At 43.5% G+C, this 20,422-nt stretch overlaps 2 protein-coding genes across 2 annotated transcripts in view; one reads left to right on the top strand and one right to left on the bottom strand.

The window, feature by feature from the left end:
- The window catches only part of TRIM24 (tripartite motif containing 24), a 69,073-nt gene extending 67,289 nt beyond the window's left edge, over positions 1 to 1,784 (top strand). Inside the window, 1 exon segment of the mRNA XM_015417215.1 lies at positions 1,082 to 1,784. Coding sequence (XP_015272701.1) covers positions 1,082 to 1,291 — 210 coding nt within the window. The 3' untranslated portion in view covers positions 1,292 to 1,784.
- The window catches only part of SVOPL (SVOP-like), a 45,199-nt gene continuing 26,118 nt past the window's right edge, over positions 1,342 to 20,422 (bottom strand). The window contains exons 10-15 of the mRNA XM_015417213.1: positions 16,609 to 16,820; positions 14,907 to 15,018; positions 8,770 to 8,851; positions 5,753 to 5,842; positions 3,884 to 3,997; positions 1,342 to 1,419 (exon numbers count right to left, since the gene is read on the bottom strand). Of these exons, the coding sequence (XP_015272699.1) occupies positions 1,342 to 1,419; positions 3,884 to 3,997; positions 5,753 to 5,842; positions 8,770 to 8,851; positions 14,907 to 15,018; positions 16,609 to 16,820 (688 nt within the window). The remainder of the gene's footprint in view (positions 1,420 to 3,883; positions 3,998 to 5,752; positions 5,843 to 8,769; positions 8,852 to 14,906; positions 15,019 to 16,608; positions 16,821 to 20,422) is intronic.

The raw sequence follows: 20,422 nt of genomic DNA, 5'->3' as shown, positions 1-20,422 counted from the left end.
TCCAGAGCCACTTCATTCTGACTTCCCTGAGAGGTTCGAATGGCGCTTTGGTAAGGGTTGTCAAAACCGTGTGTAGCCTCCAGTTTGGGAACCTGTGTATCTGAGGCGGCTTGGCTGTTGCCCCTTGTAGAAACAGCTGTATGTGGGGGTGCTTGGTCATCCTGTATCCTCCTATGTGAGGAAGGATGGTTGATAATGCCACCACTTGCCGTCGTAAGGTGGCTGCCTACAAGCCGGAATCCAAACCGTCTTGTAAAAAGGAAAGGACATCCACCATTGTAGGAGACAGAGGATCCAGCTTCTTCCTCCTAGTCCACCACACAAACTCCTTCCAAGTAGTATTATCAATGCAAATGGTGGACTGCCTTCTTGAGGCCATAAGGGTTGCCAAAACCTTGTCCGGGTAGCCTACTGTTTTATAGTTCTATCATTAATGTTGGAAGTTTACCTGCTTGGCGCAGGGGAGTTAGCCTTAGTCGATACTCACTGCTTACGGAGTCCCAGAACTGAGGGGGAGGGCTATTCCCAAGGCGCCAACAGGAAGGAGAAAAAATATTTCCTGCCTCCCAATGATGGGACTAACCTATGGAGATGTCCTCCTAACCTCAGAGGAGAAGGGCCCTTCACGGTAAGTGCCAAAGGTCGGTCCATCTAGTCCAACCAGTTCCTCTGGAGGGCTAACAACAGGGCATAGAGGCTGAGGCCTTCCCCTGATGTGGCCTCCTGGCTCTAGGATTCAGAGTTTTAGTGCCTTTCAATATGGAGGTTCCCCTCAGTCACCATGGCTAGTAGCCATTGATAGACTTACCCTCCATGAATCTATCTAATCTCCTTTTAAAGCTTTTTATTCCTGTGGCCATCACTACATCTTCTGGCAGTGAATGCCACATTTTAATCACTGTCTGCATAAAGTAGTATTTCCACAATGCCCTTGTTACAGAAGAGCTGTTAGTGTTGGGTCCCCCTTCCCTTAAAAGAAACACAAATTATTCCATCTTGACTGTTAATTTGAAGAGTCTATTTTTAATGTCATGGTACTGCAAATGTGAAAACCTGACGGTATGTTGAATTTCTCCAACAGCCTGATTCAGAAGTGGCTGATGCTGGCATGAAACTGGAAGCTTACTTTGAGGAACTTCTGAAGAGCATTTATCCTGACAGGAAATTCCCTGCCCAACCCTATTGCCATGCTAATAGACGTAGTCCAGATTTAACAGATGACTCAGATGATGACTTTGTACAGCCCCGAAAGAAACGCCTCAAAGGGGAAGAACGTCAGTTTTTTAAATGAACTGGTTGTGTCAACTGCTAAGAGGGTGTTTTTTCTTAATTTGATATTTATCAACATTCATTTTCTGGAGGAAATTTTGAGATGATTTCTACATCTGTGGACTGAGACTCATACTTCGCTGCTTCGTACTACCAAGAATTGAAGCATCTAGGAGACCTTAGAATATTTCTATAAAATTTATCCTCTTTGGAAGCTCATTCTTCCACCACTCCAGAGGGACTGTTGTTCAAATCTTTTATTTAAAAAAGATTTGTAAAAAAAAAAAAATGGAATTGAATTTAATGGCGTTTGCTGTTTTCAAGAGAATGTGAATCCACCAGACATTAGTTTACCAAAGGCATGTGACTGGCCGTAATTTCAGTTGTCTGTACATAGCCATTGGGGGGTGGGATGGGTGGGGGGGAGAACATGATTTGATATTGTCCTAGGATTCTGATTGGTACAATGGAATTGTAGTTGCCCCTAGAGAGTTACTTGTGTGCTAAAATGTAAGGAGTGGAAAAAATGAATTAAATTACTTTGAAAAGTATTTAAATGAGTCTTATTTTAATCATATTAAAAACAAAACTTGTACCAGTTAGTAGTTTTCTGCTGCCTAACATCTAAAAACCTTAATTCAGCTTCATAGTGTCTTCTGCAAAGGAAATTTTTTATCTCATGATCTCTGCGTTGTGCCTGCCTAGTAAACTAGAAGTAATCACTCTGCTTTTCTTGAATTAGCAGCTGAAACATGTTGTGTTAAGATGCTTTGAGATTTCTTTCATTACGAACACATTGGTTGCCTAGTGCAGTAAAGAGCATGTCTGTTCTTGGTGACTGTATAGTTTGATCTTCAGTATAGCACAAAAATGTGCCTGAACCATTGCTCTGATCAGTTGCTTTTCTGCTTTTTTTCCATTTTATATACAAACCCCCATCACCTTGGCTAAAATCCAGAGAAATCAGTCAGGCTAAAGCAAAAGATTAAGTATTCCATGTATTTTTAAAATTTTTCTTCCCTTCAAATTTTTGGCTCCTGTACCAAAAGCAGTCTTGGAATAGAAACCAGCCCTGTTTTAAACATGACAGTAGGCATGTTTTATTTTTGCTATTTTATTTAAGGGAAGGGAACCAGGTTACAATGCGATATACGTTTTTAGGGAAAGGCATATCAGAAAGCACACAGTTCTTGTTATCTTGGAAAATGGTTCCTGTCAATTGGATCATTTTAACAGGTTCCTTATCTTGCCTTTTTCCAGCATTAGCGTCTTCATTTTGTTTGCTAGAAAGGAAGTTTTTAAAAAACTCGAGTTTAACAGCTCACCACAATTGCACAGAAAATGTGTCAGCTTTGTAGCTAACATTTAATACTGTTAAGGGGTTGGATCCAGCCACCTTTTTCACTCAGTCTCACCCAGTTCTGCTTACTATGGCCCATGTCTTACATGACTTTTATCCATGAAGGTCCTATTATCCCCAGCATCTGTGATCCTTTGGGTGGGTTTTTCTATTTCGGCATCTTTCCTACTTTCCTCTTAAAGTTTGAAGTGGCATGAAGAAAAATCACGTAGTATACATGGCAAGTGGGTTCACGTGCTAATGTGGAGGGTTAGTATACCATGCCACTGTGGTCCTGGTGCAGAAAATCTTTCAGAATCACAGCTGCAGTCCAGTGATGGAGGACTTTAATTTGGTTCAGATCAATATTAGCACTGCAACCCAAAGCAGCTATCAAATTGTAGTCTACTATTTATGGAGCACTTTCAGTACACAAGGGAGTTATCTATCTTACTTTTGTCCTTAATGCAAAATGTTTGGGGGCGGGAGTAGTTCCAATTCATGGTTAGAACTTAACGCTTAAAAAAATGGCATTTAACTATTGCGTAAACAGTTTGCTTTGTGGTTCAGTGCCTTTCATTATTGTTGTGGATTGTTCATATCCAACTAGCTCATGTACATTTTTTATTGATTCACTTTTAAAAGATGGAAACTGGAGTTTATCATTCCTGCAGGCTATATGTTAGTACCTGAAAATCCTAACATTGCAGTCAATCACCATTCACAGACTCATGATTTCTGACCTGACTTATTTACAGTATGTTCATTTGATGCATTTCCCAGCCTGTTTTTACTCCTATGACACCATGATCCTAATAATCATTGCACCGTTAAATTTGGTGGGAAATGTGTCTGTTTTGCTATTGGGAGGCAGCAGAACCCTGCCACCCAGTATTTGCAACTTTTACCATTCATTGTGATCGTTGAACAGATCCCTGTGAATACTGAACATCCACTGTACGCTCTTTGTATGGCTGCTCACCCAAAAATTTGTCTTGCAAGCATTGTGTTATTTGGAGAAACCTCCATCAGCTATGCACCTAGAAGGCCACTTTAGCGTATGAATCTCCCTTGAGGGCCAAGGCCACTTGTACTTGGCTCATGTAGAAAGGATTGTTTTTCTCTCTCTAAGTGACATTTAAGATTGTCAGTTTCTGACAGGTGGCTGTTATAGGGCTCCTGGCTTTACATTTTTTAGGAAGTTCAGGGGAAGATGCCCCTTGAACCCTTTGCAAGGCCAGGAGCTTTGTTCTCTCTCCTTGGTGGTTTACCAACCTGAAGTGCTCTTCCTTTGGTCTCTATGGGTAGAGTAAAAGCTGAGACTGCACATACAACACAGACGGAAGCAAACAGGCAAAGCGCTCCCAAGAAAGAAGCATTCATGAGCACCTAGAAATAAACAATTAGTACAAATGCTGTAATGCAACAAACTTTTTTTTTTAAGTTTAACTACAGGAATCCCCTTCTAGCTTCATCAAAAGTAATTACTCTGGCTATAGCACAGCACAAGAGGCATATATAAATCTAGTGGGTTGAAGCATGCCTGTAGATTTTGGCTATTGCACACTGTGGCAAGATTGCTTCTTCCCCACACCAGAATCAGCATTTTTCTTGTTCTATTAGGACAAAGCTCAAAAAAACCCTATCAATTTCAATGAGTGAGTTCACAATGTGCTGAATTGTTTTCATTGAATGAAAAAGGATCTGTGCTTAGTTTGGGCTGGATCATACCCTTTCGCTCTTGACTAGAGGTAAACACATTTCAGGTAAAATTTTATGTCGGAACTTGAGAATCTGCAATATTTCTCCAGCGTATTTGCTCAACAGAATACCTTCCAGTAATGTTTGCCAAAACTATTGCCAATAGTGCTTGTCAGAATTATTTGTTATGGGGATCCTCTGCCATATGACCCTACAGTTTTCCTCACATCTTCTTTGATGCACATTGAATGAAAATAGGAATAAAATATCCTTGAATCTTTATCACTCTAGTTGCCCTTCTCCCAACCCAGTCCACTTTTACCAATTTTTCAGTGCTGCAACCAAAACTCCATTCGGTATAAGTTCTAATTGTGTTGAAAATTATAATATTGCTGTGGCTGGGAAGCTCCTCCATAACTTCAACGTATCTGTCTCACCACCTTTTTTTTTAAGCCTGAATTCACAGTTATTTGGAAATGAAACACAGCCTACATGATTTATCTGAACTTGCTTGCCTAGCATCTATTTTTAAGAGCACACTCAGTTTACTAAAAAGACGTTATCTTACTTGTGCTATAAAAGGTGCCACCATAGCACCAATGCGACACAGAGATCCACTAGTCCCCAGTCCCAGAGCTCTCATTGAAGTAGGATAAACCTGTAAGAGAGCAATTTCTAAGTCAGTTATTCAGGCCTGTGCTCTAGAACAGAGCAGGTTAAAGAAAACTACAGCTAGGTATGAAGCTTTGGATCTTCTTTGTGGTCTCTGTGCATCACACCCTTGGGATAGTCTGCGCCGCGCTGACCTTCGGTATCGTTAGCAAGCAAAAAGGGATTTTCACGCCCATTCCCTGGTCAGAGTTTCATTTGCGTAATGACCTAGTTCTTCCTACGTTTTTTCCATCTCCCTCCAATGAGGAAGAACGCAGATTGCACTCTCTGGATGTTAAGAGCGCTCTTATTTTATTTGGGAAGAACCAAGCCTTTCCGTAAGTCTCCAGCGCTGTTTATCTCTCACAGGTTGCCTTCCCAAGCGTTTATCCAAGTGGATTGTGGAGACTATTAAACTTTGTTATTCACTGGCACGGAAGCCGCTCCCTGGACAGCTTCAAGCTCATTCCACGCGGGCAGTGGCAACGCAACGTCTACAGCTTTCCTGCGAGGTGCATCGCTGGAAGACATCTGTCAGTCCACTTTTACCAATTTTTCAGTGCTGCAACCAAAACTCCATTCTGTATAAGTTCTAATTGTGTTGAAAATTATAATATTACTGTGGCTGGGAAACTCCTCCATAACTTCAACATATCTTCCTCACCTTTTTTTTTAAGCCTGAATTCACAGTTATTTGGAAATGAAACACAGCCTACATGATTTATCTGAACTTGCTTGCCTAGCATCTATTTTTAAGAGCACACTCAGTTTACTAAAAAGACGTTATCTTACTTGTGCTATAAAAGGTGCCACCATAGCACCAATGCGACACAGAGATCCACTAGTCCCCAGTCCCAGAGCTCTCATTGAAGTAGGATAAACCTGGAAGAGAACAATTTCGAAGTCAGTTATTCAGGCCTGTGCTCTAGAACAGAGCAAGTTAAAGAAAACTACAGCTGGGTATGAAGCTTTGGAAACAGATCGCTCCAGAGACAAGGCCACAAGATGGGTACAGATGAACCATTGGGTGGAAGTTCAGTTTAGGGTTGTCATCCACCACGTGGCACCTGGAGAAGTCCTGCTGTTACAACTGATCTCCAGGTGTCAGAGATCAATTCACCTGGGAAAAATGGCCACTTCGGAGGGTGGACTCTATGGCATTACACCCCATTGAAGTGCCTCCTTTCCTCAAACCCCACCCTCCTGAGGCTCCACCCCCAAAATCTCCAGGTATTTCCCAACCAATTGAGCAAACTTCAGAGGACGGCGGAAGACAGGAGGGCCTGGCGGGCTCGACTGTGCGACTGAACAACAACAACAATTTCCCAACCCAGAGATTGGGCTGTCATCTGGCCAGCGACTGAACTCCTCAGAAGGTGTCAGAATAGAAATTGTTGCCCAGGCACAAGAAGTACAAAAAACTCTGAAAATTTCGTTGTTCGTAAGAAATATTTTTGCATAGCCCAGCCAAAGTTCAGCTGCCTTTGAGTGCCAATGATTTCAGTGGGGGAAGAGTTAATAATTATGCTTAAACCTCTTGTGTTGAAAGTAGTGGGACTCAAAAGTGTGTCACTTTTGCAAGTATCATACTAGTTTACTGCAACTTCCAATGCTACTAATGAGACTCTCTAAGCCCTGCCACATTAAAGTTTTGCACTATCCAAAATAATGTTTGTTTTTGGTATTTTGGAACTTTAAGTTCAACTATTTTTTGACAGTTGAAAAGACATTTGGGCAAACATCCAAACTTCAGATTTCCTGAATTTGTAATCAAATTGTAATAAAGGGTCAAAATCTACCCCAGTTGTTTGCTTTTGTGCTTTGTTACTCAAGAGGACAGTCTACCGGTGCCAGGTCCGTCCTGGCAACTGGCAGGGGATGGGAGGGCACTTGCCAGGAGAAAGAGAAAGGCCCCTAGGCCATGTTGCTGAATTGCACAGGAAGTGCCATAATTACACCAGTGTCTTCCAAGTGACACTCTGGCACTTGGGCAAAAACTCTATGGTAAAACCAGCTTCTACTATACAGGGTTTGCTGAAATACCAAAGCATCATCCAGAAGTTGCTGGCATTATGATGTCACTTCCTGTGCGATGCTGTATCCAGCTCCTAGGAACCCCTTCATAATCCAGTTCAGTGTGTATGCAAATGATTTAGAGATGTCAATACTTTCTGCAAATGGGAGTAATATAGATGAGTTTAGCTGCATTCTATCATAACGAGTTTGTGCAAAAAGAACATGAACCTAGCTTATTATTGGGTTTGCAGATTCCCTCCTGCTGCTGCTCATGCTTGCCCCAAGGTCAAAGTCTGCCTGGTTTACTTTTATTCCAATTTGTTGTGAATTCCAAATGTACGCACTTCAACAAATGGGAGTCTAAGTTACAGTTGTATCCTGGGTTCGAATTGCAGTTCCCAGAAAAGAAAGCAGTCCCCATTTGTTAAGATGCCTTCATTACGATGTGTCAACAATTTTAATGTAGATTGCAGGTTTCCTAAACCAGAAGTCTTCAGTTAGCAGTTGAGAGGTGGTAAGGAGAGCACAAGTCCCAAAATAAATCTGGTTCAGGCTGATTGTGTACAAAACTAGTTCAGAGGTGTCAAACTCATTTGTTACAAGGGCCAGATCTGACATAAATGTCATTTTGTTGGGCCCGGTCATGTGTGCTATAAAACATCATGCAAAGTGCTGGAGACAGAAACTGTGTAAAGGACAGCAGCTGGTGAGCTCTGAGTTGGCCTATTCTCACTGCAAGGCCCCATGGGCTGGGAGGAGGGTGCAGAGGAAAACCCACATAGGCAGACTGGAGAGGCAGCTGTGCAGTGCTGGGCAGACGTTCCCATAATGCTTAACTGCTGCAGATGAGGTTGCTCTGCCATGCTGAAGCCACAATGGAGTGCTGAAGCCACCCCAGCTCCACCCAATCCCCCCGGCATCCCCTCCCTGAGAGCCAGTTTGGTGTAGTGGTTAAGTGTGCAGACTCTAATCTGGGAGAACCGGGTTTGATTCCCCACTCCTCCACTTGCGCCCGGCTGGATGGTCTTGGGCAAGCCGTAGTTCTGGCATAGCTGTTCTTGAAAAAGAGTAGTTTCTGTCAGTCTCTCTCAGCCCCACCTATCTCACAGGGTATCTGCTGTGGGGAGGGGAGGGGAAGGGAAAGAAGTTTGTAAGCCGCTCTGAGACACCTTTGGGTAGTGAAGGGCGGGGCATAAATCCAATCTCTTTTTCTTCCCTTGCATCAGTTGCTCGTGGGCTGCATAAAAGCTCTGGACAGGCGGGTTCCGGCCCTCAGGCCTTATGTTTGACACCCCTGCTCTAGTTAGTCATGATGAGTCCTAATGAATGAACTCCACTCTTATAAATAGGACTCTCCATTTATTAGGGAAAGGTAAGTTAAGACGCTGAGCTGCAGACCGGAAGGTCGGTAGTTCAGTAGTTCGAGACCTGAGTGCTGCATGACGGAGTGAGCTCCCGTCTCTGGTCCCAGCTCCTGCCAACCTAGCAGTTCGAAAGCAAGAAGTTGCAAGTAGATAAATAGGTACCGCTTTGGTGGGAAGGTAACAGCGTTCCGTGCACCTCGGCATTTAGTCATGCCAGCCACATGACCACAGAAAAGTCATCAGACAACACTGGCTCTTTGGCTTGGAAACGGAAATGAGCACCGCCCCTTAGAGTCGGATTCAACTGGCTTTCGAGCAAGGGGAAACCTTTACCTTTTTTTATAAAAACATTTGCAGACTACTGAGCCCCCCACTCCTCCAGTTATGACTCGCTTCCCTCTATAAATCATGGATTTAAAAAATTCTTACCTCTGCTGTATAAATGTAGATGGTATTGAAATTTGCAGATACCAAGGCCCGCAACATGAAGAGAAAACCAATGAGGCCTGAGCTAGATGTAAAAAAAAAAGAAAAGATGCATGAAGTATCTGTGTAACAATGATTGCATTAAGATTGTGTCATTGCTTGACTGCACGTTGCCCCAAAGAATTCCAGGGGTATTTTTTTTCTATAACAGTAAAGTGGGTGGCTTGTGTCAATCATGACAGCAGGTAAACTGGCCCATCCACAGACAGTGTACGGGCTTCTAAATACAGTGGGTGCTCCCTGAGAAAGCAGAAAAATAGGATGTGGCAAATCAAAATAAAATAATACCACCGCCCCAAAATTGAACAAGAACTGAGCAAATGCTAGGAGGCAAGAGATGCTGAAAACAGTGGACAATGAAAGGGAGAGGGAACGAATGGGGAAATGGGCCATTTTAAGCTACTAAAATATAGATGCCTAGATGAGTGATTTGAATTCAAGCACATAAGAAGAGTTCTGCTGGATCAGACCAATGGTCCATCTAGTACAGCATTCTGTCACACACAGTGACCAACTACTTCCTCTGGACAGCCAACCACAGGGCATAGAGGCTGAGGCCTTCCCCTGATGTTGCCTCCTGGCTCTGGGATTCAGAGATTTAGTGCCTCTGAATGTGGAGGCTCCCCTCAGGCACCATGGACATTGATAGACTTATTCTCCATGGACGAGTGGGGATCAAACCCGGTTCTCCCAGATTAGAGTCCACGCACTTAACCACTACACCAGACTGGATAGCTCTGCCTGGTAGCCTGGAAGATAGGTTTAGCTGTTCCTCAGGGAGAGAATAGAGTACCCGATTGTTTGGCTGTCTCTGATGGTGAGCAGACCATGTACCATTTAGTCTGACTCTTGGGAAAGGACAGGCTGGTGTGGGTGGAATCCTATGTGCGAGAGAGGATCGAACCTAGTGGCTAGTCAGTAAAAGCCAGTTTGTACCTGAAAGCATTGAAGAAAATTCAAAGCACACTCTGAAGCCGTAACTAGCTTAAATTTATGTGCCTCAACCAGGTTTTCTCTTTCAACAACCTGTAGACCTGTGCTGCTGCTCTGTTCTGTAAAACCAACAATCTTCTTTGTTGTTTACATACAACTCCTGCCTCGGTAATCTCCATGTTCTACTTGCTCACCACAAAGCCTACCTCACACCAGTGAACCCAAAGCCTTTACACTTGCTACCTTAAGAAATCTGGTAACTGAGGGGGAGGTTTACAGTTTAAAACAAACCTGGTTCCTCAGAATCGTAAGAGAATGTGTTGGTCCCCTCAGTTGGTAGAAAAGGCCTGTTCCAGTAACTTTGGGCTGGTTGGATACACTCAGCCTAAGCTACGTCACAGAGGAGAATGTTGTAAGCCACTGTGGTCCCCATTAGGGGAAAAGTGAAGTATAAATGACATAAACACACACTTCTTCATGGGCACTCAGCTTGTTCCCTCTAATAGCAAACTTCACCAGGGCAATGGAAAAACCCCTCCACAGACAGGACTGGGGTTTCTTTATATTTAGGGGACTTCCAAGATATACAGATGGTATTGGTTTTTTTTAAAAAAGAAGAAACTTCCCCCTCCCCCCCAAAGAAACCCTGCAAAGCTTTTTGTTCACAGAACATTGAGAACATTTAAGAGTCATTCTTCAGGGAAATGAAGATGGAAAAATTGGTGCGCACAAAGGAACGGATTAAGCCTCACGTCCAATGCTCCCTCCAAGCTGCAGAGCCTTGTGAGCAAAAATTCTGCTTTGTGAGCTACTGGCGTTAAAGTTGTGAGCAAGTGATTTGGCCACTGCATAAATTACTTTGCTCTGGAGCCATCCTTCATTAGCTAAGAGAAAAACGTGTGATCCAGAGGCTAAAAAACTGAGCTATCTCACACTAACTCAGCTTAGAGGGAACACTGCTCATGTCTTTTGCCCATAACATGAAAATAGGCTTGGGAATGTAAGAAGCCAGCAAACAGGTTGAAAAGGAGTTTCACAGAAGAAAATGTTTGGGGGCTCTGCCCCTTCTTCTCAACTAACAGAATTGTGCAGAATAACCAAAAAGATGCAAACCTGACACATTTGTATAATTTACACAAGTCACAGAATTCTGCTTTTACTTCCATGGAAATCAATTTTATTTTTCAGTGTTGAGTACATCCAACCTTAGTTATGAGCCTCTGTTGTGCATTTACAGGAATACCACAGAATTTTTAAGCTCTTGGGCCTCTATTCTTGTGAGAACGGCAACACCTCATTCATTTCACAATAACAAGCCTGCAAGATTATATAACAGGTCAGGCCATCAAGCAGGATTAAGGATTTCACATCGAAAGGCACACTTTGTTCAGATTGGCATCCTCAGACATCCTGCCCTGGCACCAGCTCCCTTCCATTTCAGAGAGTGGCACATTGGAATAATCTTGTTTGAAGTTTTACAAGTTGCTCATCATTCACATAATTGTCCTTTTCCTTTCATACAGGAGTTGCCACACTAGTTCAGCTCACAGTTTGATCTGGCATTCAGGGCTGCTCTCTGCCTACTATGGATTTCCTTCCAACCCATTGCTTCTGGGCAGGAAATCTTAAGAAATATAAATCATAACATCTGATTGGCTCCATGACTTCCCAGCAAATTTACAGGAGGGAGAAACCAACACGTGGGATTCTTAAACATGTAGGTGCCTTTGGGGTAGGGAACAAAGCAAGATGATATCTCATCAAACACATGTCTAAGTATACTATCTAAGATAATATAAATGCCTGGATAAAAGGGAAGGAACAGAAAGGCAGTAAGGGGAAGAGGCTTAATCTCTTCTGCAACCAAATAAAAATAGCTGGGGTAGTGGGGGTGAGATATGGAAACTTGGTGTTCGGTCTTGTGAGAGCTATTTCCAGGTTTATCCTGCAGTATGTCCAAGACTTTAGGATTTTCCCTATTTTGCCTCCATCTGTTTGTATAGATGATCACCCCTTTACATTCGAGATCACGCTTTCCATTACAAGCCATGTTGTAATCAAACATACCACTAACACTATAGGGCTCATAGGTAGCAGGTGGTCATTTAATTTTGCCAGTGTTGTGACTACAAACCCAGCATTATACACTGTGGTACTGCACTTGCAATATAATCATGGGCTTGACAAACACATCCGTTCATCATCATCATCATCATCATCATTAAATGTGGTGTTGAGAAACTGGTCTTGGACAGCCAATCCAGTTTCAGGAACCTGCTCCTGCTTTGGGGGGATGCTTTATTAAATTATTGCTAGGCTGAGTTGCTGGAGTTCTCTTTCTACAGATGTCAGTTGCTGGAGTTCTGTTTCTTCCCTAGACCTCTAATATGTTTGTCTTAATTCTTGTATGAGAGGCACATAAGTGCTCACATGAACAACATTTATTTATTTGTTTTTACAGTCCACCTTTCTTACTGGGACCCAAGGTGGATTACACAGAGTAAGTCAATAAAATCAACAGAATGGGGGGGAAATTTACTTCATTTTTTAAAAATCCTTTTATTTGTTTAAATTAAAGTTACAATAATAAAACAATTAACAATCTGTTACAGAACCAAAGAAAAAGAAGAGAAGAGATTGGATTTATACCCCGCCATACACTCCCCAAAGGAGTCTCAGAGTGGCTTACAAACTCCTTTCCCTTCCCCTCCCCACAACAGACACCCTTTGATGTAGGTGGGGCTGAGAGAGCTCTGACAGAAACAGCTCTTTTTCAAGGACAGCTGTGCCAGAAATATGGCTTGCTCAAGGTCATCCAGCAGGTACAAGTGGAGGAGTGGGGAATCAAACCCAGTTCTCTCAGATTAGAGTCCGTGCACTTAACCACTACACCAAACTGGCTCACAATGACCAACACACAGAAATTCTAAGACTGGTTTCCATATTTTGTCATATTCAAATAAAGGGATTACTGTACGTAAATCCCCCCCAAACCCCAGATTATGCATAATCCTACCCATCAGGAATTGTTCCCAGATTTTCTGGTACCATTTATTAAGCAAGGATCCAGTGAGGGATTTCCAATTCCTGGCAATGACCAAGAGAGCAGAAGCCAATGTAGAGACAAGAAATTTGGTATTTTTTATCAAGCAAAGAGTCAGCCCAAAAATCCAATAACAAAAATTCCAGAGAATAAGGAAATGGAAGACCCACGATGTCGGATATCTCTTTATGAACTACCTTCCAAAAGTCCTGAACCAGATGGCATTCCCACCACACATGTAAAGCAGTGCCTTCCTGCTCACAGGATCTCCAACATAGGGGGCTCAAAGACTTGTTCGGCAGGATGGGACATTCAATAAACCATGAACCAACCATGAAACAGAACTGAAGCAAATTGTTGGCATGGCACATTAAATGAAGCAAAATTATATAGTAGGGTCCAGTTTACACCAATCTATACACAATAGTATAGACCACAATCCCTATTAATTTATCCAAGTAACTTTGTGAATATTTTGTACAGTGCTACCCTATTATTTGTGTTTAAAAAGCCCTCTTGAATAATTCCATTTTGCATAATTTGTGGAAATCCAGGAGAGTGGGAGCCTTCCTGACCTCCTCAGGCAGGCCGTTCCACAAGGTGGGGGCCAAGATGGAAAAGCCACATGTACGAGCAGTTGTTGATTTTACCCATTTGCAGGTGGCACCTTCAGAGGGCCCTGCTTGGATGAGCAAAACTGTTGTGGTGGAGCATAGGGGGAGAGACAGTCTCGCAGATATGAAGGTCCAAGGCCATGAAGGGCTTTGTATGTGAGAGCCAATATCTTAAATGGAGCCAGGTAACAGATCAGCAGTGACTGCAGAATGAAAGTAATATGCATGTGCCACCTAGCTCTTGATAATATCTGAGCCACGGCATTCTGCAGCAGCTGGAGTTTCCAAATTGTGTCCCCATTCAGTGCATAACTTGCAACCAGTATGGCGCATATGGCAGCCAGCCATTGAGCTATATTTTCAACACAGTGGTAATAAGAGTATAGAATAACTATAGTATGGCTCCATTCCACTAAAAGCAAGGGTAATTGCTCCAGCACAAGGAGTCTTCCACTGATGCACCTTTTGAGTCAGCAGAAGGCTCTGTGCAAAGGGTGGAAAGCACTGCTGTTTGCAGCATGGGTCCATAGGATCCAACCCGATGTTCTTCCAGGACACCTAATTTATTAAATGAATACCCTATTGGCTTTAAAATTAATGGAAGACAAGCTGTTGGAGAGTAAAGGTGGTTGGAGTAAAGCTTTCCTTGTTGTATAACAGGGGAGAGAGCTCCCCCCCGAAATGACCTCTGCTTGTTGTACAACAGGGGAGAGAGATGGAGCAAAAATTATTGGGATGAGAATAGGTATGTCACAATTGAAGGATATGATGTGACTTGAGCTGGATATCCCAGGCTAACCCGATATCATCATATCTTGGAAGCTAAGCAAGGTTGGTCCTGGTTAGTATTTGGATGGGAGACCACTAAAGAAGTCCAGAGCTGCTACGTAGAGCCAACCAATGGCAAACCACCTCTGTTTGTTTCCTGCCTTTAAAACCCTACAGGGTTGCCATAAATTGGTTGCAGCTTGACAACACTTTCTGCCACCTGGTTAGGGGTACCAGGCCCAGCCCAGGGGCTGGGGATCACCTATTCCAGGGCCTCTTCCCCACAGCACCTATCAGCTGGGCAGTGGGGGGATTAGAGGCAGGAAAACTAGGCCTCAGCCTGCATCACCAGTAACATGATACTGTCACTTCCACTGTGCACTGTAAATCATGTCATTGTGTTGCCAGCAGCACATGGATACTCTGGTATTTGCCCAAATATCAGAGTGTCTCCAGTGCATGTAGGCCATGACAGCGACACTTTGCCAGCAATGCAAGCCTAGGCCTAGTTTTCCTGCTGGTAAGCCCCACCCTCATTCCTCCACCAATTGCCAGTCAAGAATTATGATCTGTCAATAACAATTGAATGGCCATTGTACAGTGTGTTCAATTCTCACAATCTCTTGGTAATGCCTTGGGAACATCACAAGCTCTAGGGTATACAAGGTGCAATGTGCAAACTTTTTTTTCCATCTTAATATGCCAATACTTGACATACTTGCCTGGAAGTGCATATGTTGAGGAGAAGGAAGAACAGTGCTGTACACCCCATAGTTATTGTCAGGCTCAGTCGCCTCCCCAGCAAATTGATGCCCAGAATGTTTACAGGGTTTACTGGAAAACAATGAATGGAAAAAAGAAACTTCACGTCAAGACTGCAAAAATCAGGTTACTCAACACAGCCCTCTTTACCTGCAGTCTAGGCTCACTGACTCAAGGAAGGTACTGTCAACAGCTACTAATGTTATAACATCTGGACCTATTTGCAAGAACTGTTCAGACTTCCATGTCTCTGGCAATACAGATGTGGGCAATAGGAAGCATGGCAGAACTCCACTTATATTTTACGGAACACACATCATGAAGGAATATGGTGATGAGACAGCAATATCCATGCATTAAGCAAATGCTACTTGAAGCCACACTTTATTCATGAGAGAACGGTGTGGCATGTGAATAGTGCACAGATCTTGGTTGTTGGGACTACAGCCAATCTCTGAGGTGGCAAAAGCCGCCCTCAATATGATTAAACTTGTTAAGAACATAAGAACATAAGAGACGCCAATGTTGGATCAGGCCAAAGGCCCATCCAGTCCAACACTCTGTGTCACACAGTGGCCAGAAATACCAGTGCCATCAGGAGGTCCAGCAGTGGGGCCAGGACATTAGAAGCCCTCCCACTGTTGACCCCCCCCCCCAAGCACCAAGAAGACAGAGCATCTTGTTACCTATAGGCAAACCAGATGAAACATTGGTAGTCTGTGATTGAATATCTCATCTTTTCTATTTTCTTTGAAAAGCGGCTGGGGGGGGGGTAGAAAGATTTAAATTGGGGAAATGGCACAGACAGGGGAGTTAAACCCTTTCCCACCACAAACTATGGACCCAATACAATCCCCCTTCCCTGCAGCTGCTTTTCAAGATGAGCATTTGCCAGCCAGAAAATGAAGGCTTTAGCCGGGTGAAATAGTATAGAGCATTTGCCAGCCAGAATAATGAAGGCTCTAGCCAGATAAAATAAGGGCTGGGTTGCTACTACCTAAATAAATAGTTAGTGTTTATGGAGAGCATAGCCAGTAAAATCCAGGAGGCTTCTTTGTACCTACAGAGGATTGGCTTGCTCCCAAAATAAACACTTCTTATGGAACCAGAACTTCATGTGGATTTTTATTATGGTTTATACCAGGATATTATGAAGGAAATTAAGAATTTACAATACTGAGCTGGATTAAGAAACTGACACCTTTAAATATAGGATTACAATCTGAGGAAGACTGTAAAGTTGAAATGAGTTCACAACCGGGTACTCATTATGTTGGACCATGTGGACTTTTTTACAATATTGTATAAGTGAGACTGTGGGACAAATTGTTGCAATTTTGTAAAGTTTTAGAAAAGCAATGTGAATCTTATAAATGTTGTTCATGTCACAGGGTTTGCTTGTGTGCTGCTTTTCCTGCTTTTCAAGATGAGACAGGAGATCTGACCACAATTCTCCCTCTAACTTGGCCCTAAGAGCCATGAGGAGAAAGCTAAATAGGACCAAGTCCTGTGGATGACGAAAGCTGCTATGAAGCGCCCTCCTGATGCGTCAGGGAGTTCCCAGACTGTACTTTTGCAATGTTCTCGCTCTCTCTCCCTCTCCCTCTCTCTCCCTTCCCTTCAGACAATAGCATATTAAAAGAAAAAAGGGAGGAAAGTTACATGCAATCTCTCCAATTGTGCTGATGATCATGACCTGGTAATCGGAAGGGGCAAACAAATGACATAAGCAAGGGCTCCGGATCTCCTCGGCATCATTGCCAGCGGCTGCCTCTTCAGCTCCTCCTCCTCCTCTTGTGCCACAGACCAGTTTCTTCTCTAGTAACTCAGCACTGGCCAGGATGACACCATAGTAAGCAAAAGATATCCCAAGCCTGTGAAAGAGAAGGCCAAAGAACCAGCATCAGAAATGAAGCCAGTCTGGTGTGTAGGACAAGGTCCTCTCAAAGGACCCCAAATCACAGTATGGAATAAAGCACAGTGATCCAGGCAATAAATAACTCGGGGAAACTTGAGCTGCATTAGAGCCGAAAGTATTCTGGGCTCATTAAGTAGACCAGTGCTTGCCAGTGACGCTAAAGAAGAGGGCTGTTATTAAACTACTCCATGTTTTGTTGCAAAAAAAACCCTGATTGGAACATGTGTAAGTACCTGCAGAGAGCGTTCTATTCAGTAAAGCCGTGAAACTTATAAAAAGTAGTCCTTTTCAAATGTTAGAGCCATGGATACCACACAATCCACAATGCACCAGATATGCACAGCTTTTCTGTACGTGTACAGCTATGATAAATGTCCACCAAGAAGATCATGTGTATTGGGAGCATTCGTTGTAGGTACATGTAATCCCATTGCTGGGCTTCCAGTATACATGGCTGTATATGAAAAGGACTTTCAGTGCCATCAAAAAATTACCTGGAGGTATTCCAGGAAGGGAAAGAAATACCACACCCAGAGACACATTGCTTCCTCATTCCTTGTTCACTTATGATGTGTCAGGGATGCTCAAAAATATATAATGTTTGGATCTTGTATCATTAAAAAAAAATTATTTCACAATTAAAATCAGTTAATCCAATACATGGTTTTATGTGGGAAACACTTCTCTGAATGTAAACCCACCCCCTCACATTGGGATGAAATCTTCAGGGATGTAGCCCAGACCCACAGGACTCTCCCTGCAAGATAACAGACACTTAAAATAAAGCATCCTTATTTTAAATGCAATGAAGACTCTTCTTTGCAGAGGTACAAACACGGGTATGCGAGTTAGTTTCACCCACTCACTTTTCAAGTAGTAGGTTGGGAAGCAGATTACTTAACCTTTAAACTAGAGGCATCAATCCCATCGGCCCGCCCAGGCCTTTAATTCAACCTGGGAGTGGGGCTCTCTTCTTTCCCCCCTCCCCTGCCTATTCTTGCTGTTCTGAGCTTGAGCTGCCTTGGAGTATAAAGAACAGAGGGCAGGGCTGCCTCTGAGAGCAGGAAGCAGAGGGCAGGGCTGCCAAACTTCCCAGTCACTGCACCCAGCCTCCGTAGTCCTCCTCACGGGTAAGAGCTGGGGGGAGGCCTTCTGCTGTGATCCTTGTAGTAGTAAAGGTAAAGGTTTCCCTTGCTCGAAAGTCAGTCGAATCCGACTCTAGGATTGCGGTGCTCATCTCCGTTTCAAAGCCAAAGAGCCAGCGCTGTCCAAAGACGTTTCCGTGGTCATGTGGCCGGCATGACTAAACACCGAGGCGCACGGAACGCTGTTACCTTCCCACCGAAGTAGTCCCTATTTATCTACTTGCAATTTCTCGCTTTTGAACTGCTAGGTTGGCAGGAGCTGGAACTAGAGATGGGAGCTCACCCCATCTTGCGGCACCCGGGTCTTGAACTGCTGAACTACTGACCTTCCACAGCCTGCAGTTCAGCATCTTAACCACTTGAGCCACCGCAGCTCCGATCCTTGTAGTACTTTATTTTAAAAAATTGCTTTGCAAAATCCCACTATTCCCCCACCTTTCCAATTTAGGCAGACACATTTTAAGGGTGTGCGGGGGGGGGGGGGGTTTGGGACCAGCCAGGGTTAAAATACAGAGTTCTGCAAACTCAAGGGACTCCAGTTTTGCAGAGAAATATTAGTTTTAACACACACCTCCTAATGTGGAGCGCCAATGGAATAATAACAGAACAAGTGCTGAAGAGGACACCCAAAATTATTATCTCAAACTATCCTGTAAAAAAAAAAAAAACTGAGAGCCACTGCCACTCTGAGTTAGACAGGGGGGGGCAGGGGGGAGCTTGCAATGCTCAGCCACTTCCTGTTCTTCCCCTGGGTCCTAGGTTCAGACCATTTATATTTATTTATTTATTTATTAGTCAGATTTATATCCCGCCCTCCCCCGTAGGGCTCAGGGCGGCTTAAAGGCAAAAAATCTTGCAACAGTAAAAAACATACATTTCATGTAATTTAAAAAACATTTTATACAGTTTAAAAACCAGTACAAATAGTGCTCGATATCTTCAGTTCAAAAGCCCCAAAAGATGACGGTCCGCATCCAAACATTCCCAGTGGTCGTATAGTGGGTTCAATATTTAATATTTAAGATGTTAAAGAGTCCAGGTGTTCAGATGTTCCCTACCCTAGGGCCTCTCTCCACCCCCCATGTGGGATGTGGGACCCCCCCTATGTGGGACTGCCAGGGACTTCCCTGACACAGACCTCCTTATCAGCAAAATTCCTCTATTATAGGCCTTCAGACCACAGCCTGGGACTTAATTTGGCTTTTTGAAACGAAAAGGAAAAAAGGGTAATATTAATTGGTGTTATCCTAACTAGCCAAAATTAGTAGCACACTGCTATTTACATTACAGGTTAACGTAGCTAAATAGCATGTTAACATTTCACAGAGAGCCTTTACTTTTACCATAAAGTGGGCACTGGCACAACTAGTTCATTGTCAGACGTTTAGCTAACTATAAAAGTTCGTGATTTAGCAACAGCAAGTATAAGTAGTAGGGCTCTACAGCAGCTTGATTTCTGAGAAATTTGGTTCTGGGACATAAATTGCTAAATTTCCTCTCAAATTGCTAAATTTCCTCTCAAATTCCTCTCTAAATTTCCTCAAACAGAACCACCACCCCGCACTGCTGCCTTACTATCAATTTTGCCTTTGCATCCTTGTTTAATTTCCCCACACTGCCCTAGATCTGCTACCGCTGTGATTCACTACCTGTACTTATTTGATGAGTCTTGTATTCATACGCATGAGAATAAACAGGGTGGACAAGAGTCAGTGGCGGCAGCAAGGAAAAATGAGTAAGAAAAACAGGAAGGAGCAGGCATGTTGGACTTTGACACCCATCCCCGGGTTCCAGAAGTACAATACCAGGCACACGCACAATCCCAGCTACCTTATGCAGCCCTAGCAAGCAAAAAATGATGCCTTTCCTACCATGAGTAACTGGGAAGAACTCTTCCTGCCTATTTAATTTCGGGTTAATTTCTCTCTCTCTCTAGTTCAACCAGGACCCAGTCCACCCAAACGTACTTATTAAATTAGCCCTTTAATACAGCCTATAATTAGCCAGATTATTTTGGGTCACCTCAGCTTCCTTTGATATAACTATAAACACAAAGCAAACACATAATGTTCACTCCAAATAAGGAAAGGACAAATATGAAAGAAAAGAAATATGTATTACATGTGCACAAATACCCCGGGCCCGCGCAGGAGAGCTGCGGCTTGGGGGATGCCAGGAGACCCCCATTGCCGGGTTTCCCGGGCCCGCGCAGGAGCGCTGCAGCTCAGGGGACACCAGGAGAGCCCCACTGCTGGCTTACCTAAGTACCGCCGAAGCGGTAAGTAAGGGATCCGCGGGGGTGGGGGTGGCAGGGGCTTGATGGGTGGTGGTGGGAGAGCCTCTCTCCCTCCCTCCATCTCTTTGCCATCTTTTCCTCCTTTCTTTTTCTTTCTCTCCTTTTCTGTCTCTCTTT

This window comes from Gekko japonicus, unplaced genomic scaffold (genome assembly GCF_001447785.1).
Source record: "Gekko japonicus isolate JY-2015 unplaced genomic scaffold, Gekko_japonicus_V1.1 scaffold1482, whole genome shotgun sequence".
Classification (NCBI taxonomy): domain Eukaryota; kingdom Metazoa; phylum Chordata; class Lepidosauria; order Squamata; family Gekkonidae; genus Gekko; species Gekko japonicus.
The sequence above is the reverse complement of the archived record's forward strand: the minus strand, read 5'-3'. Positions and strand labels throughout refer to the sequence as shown.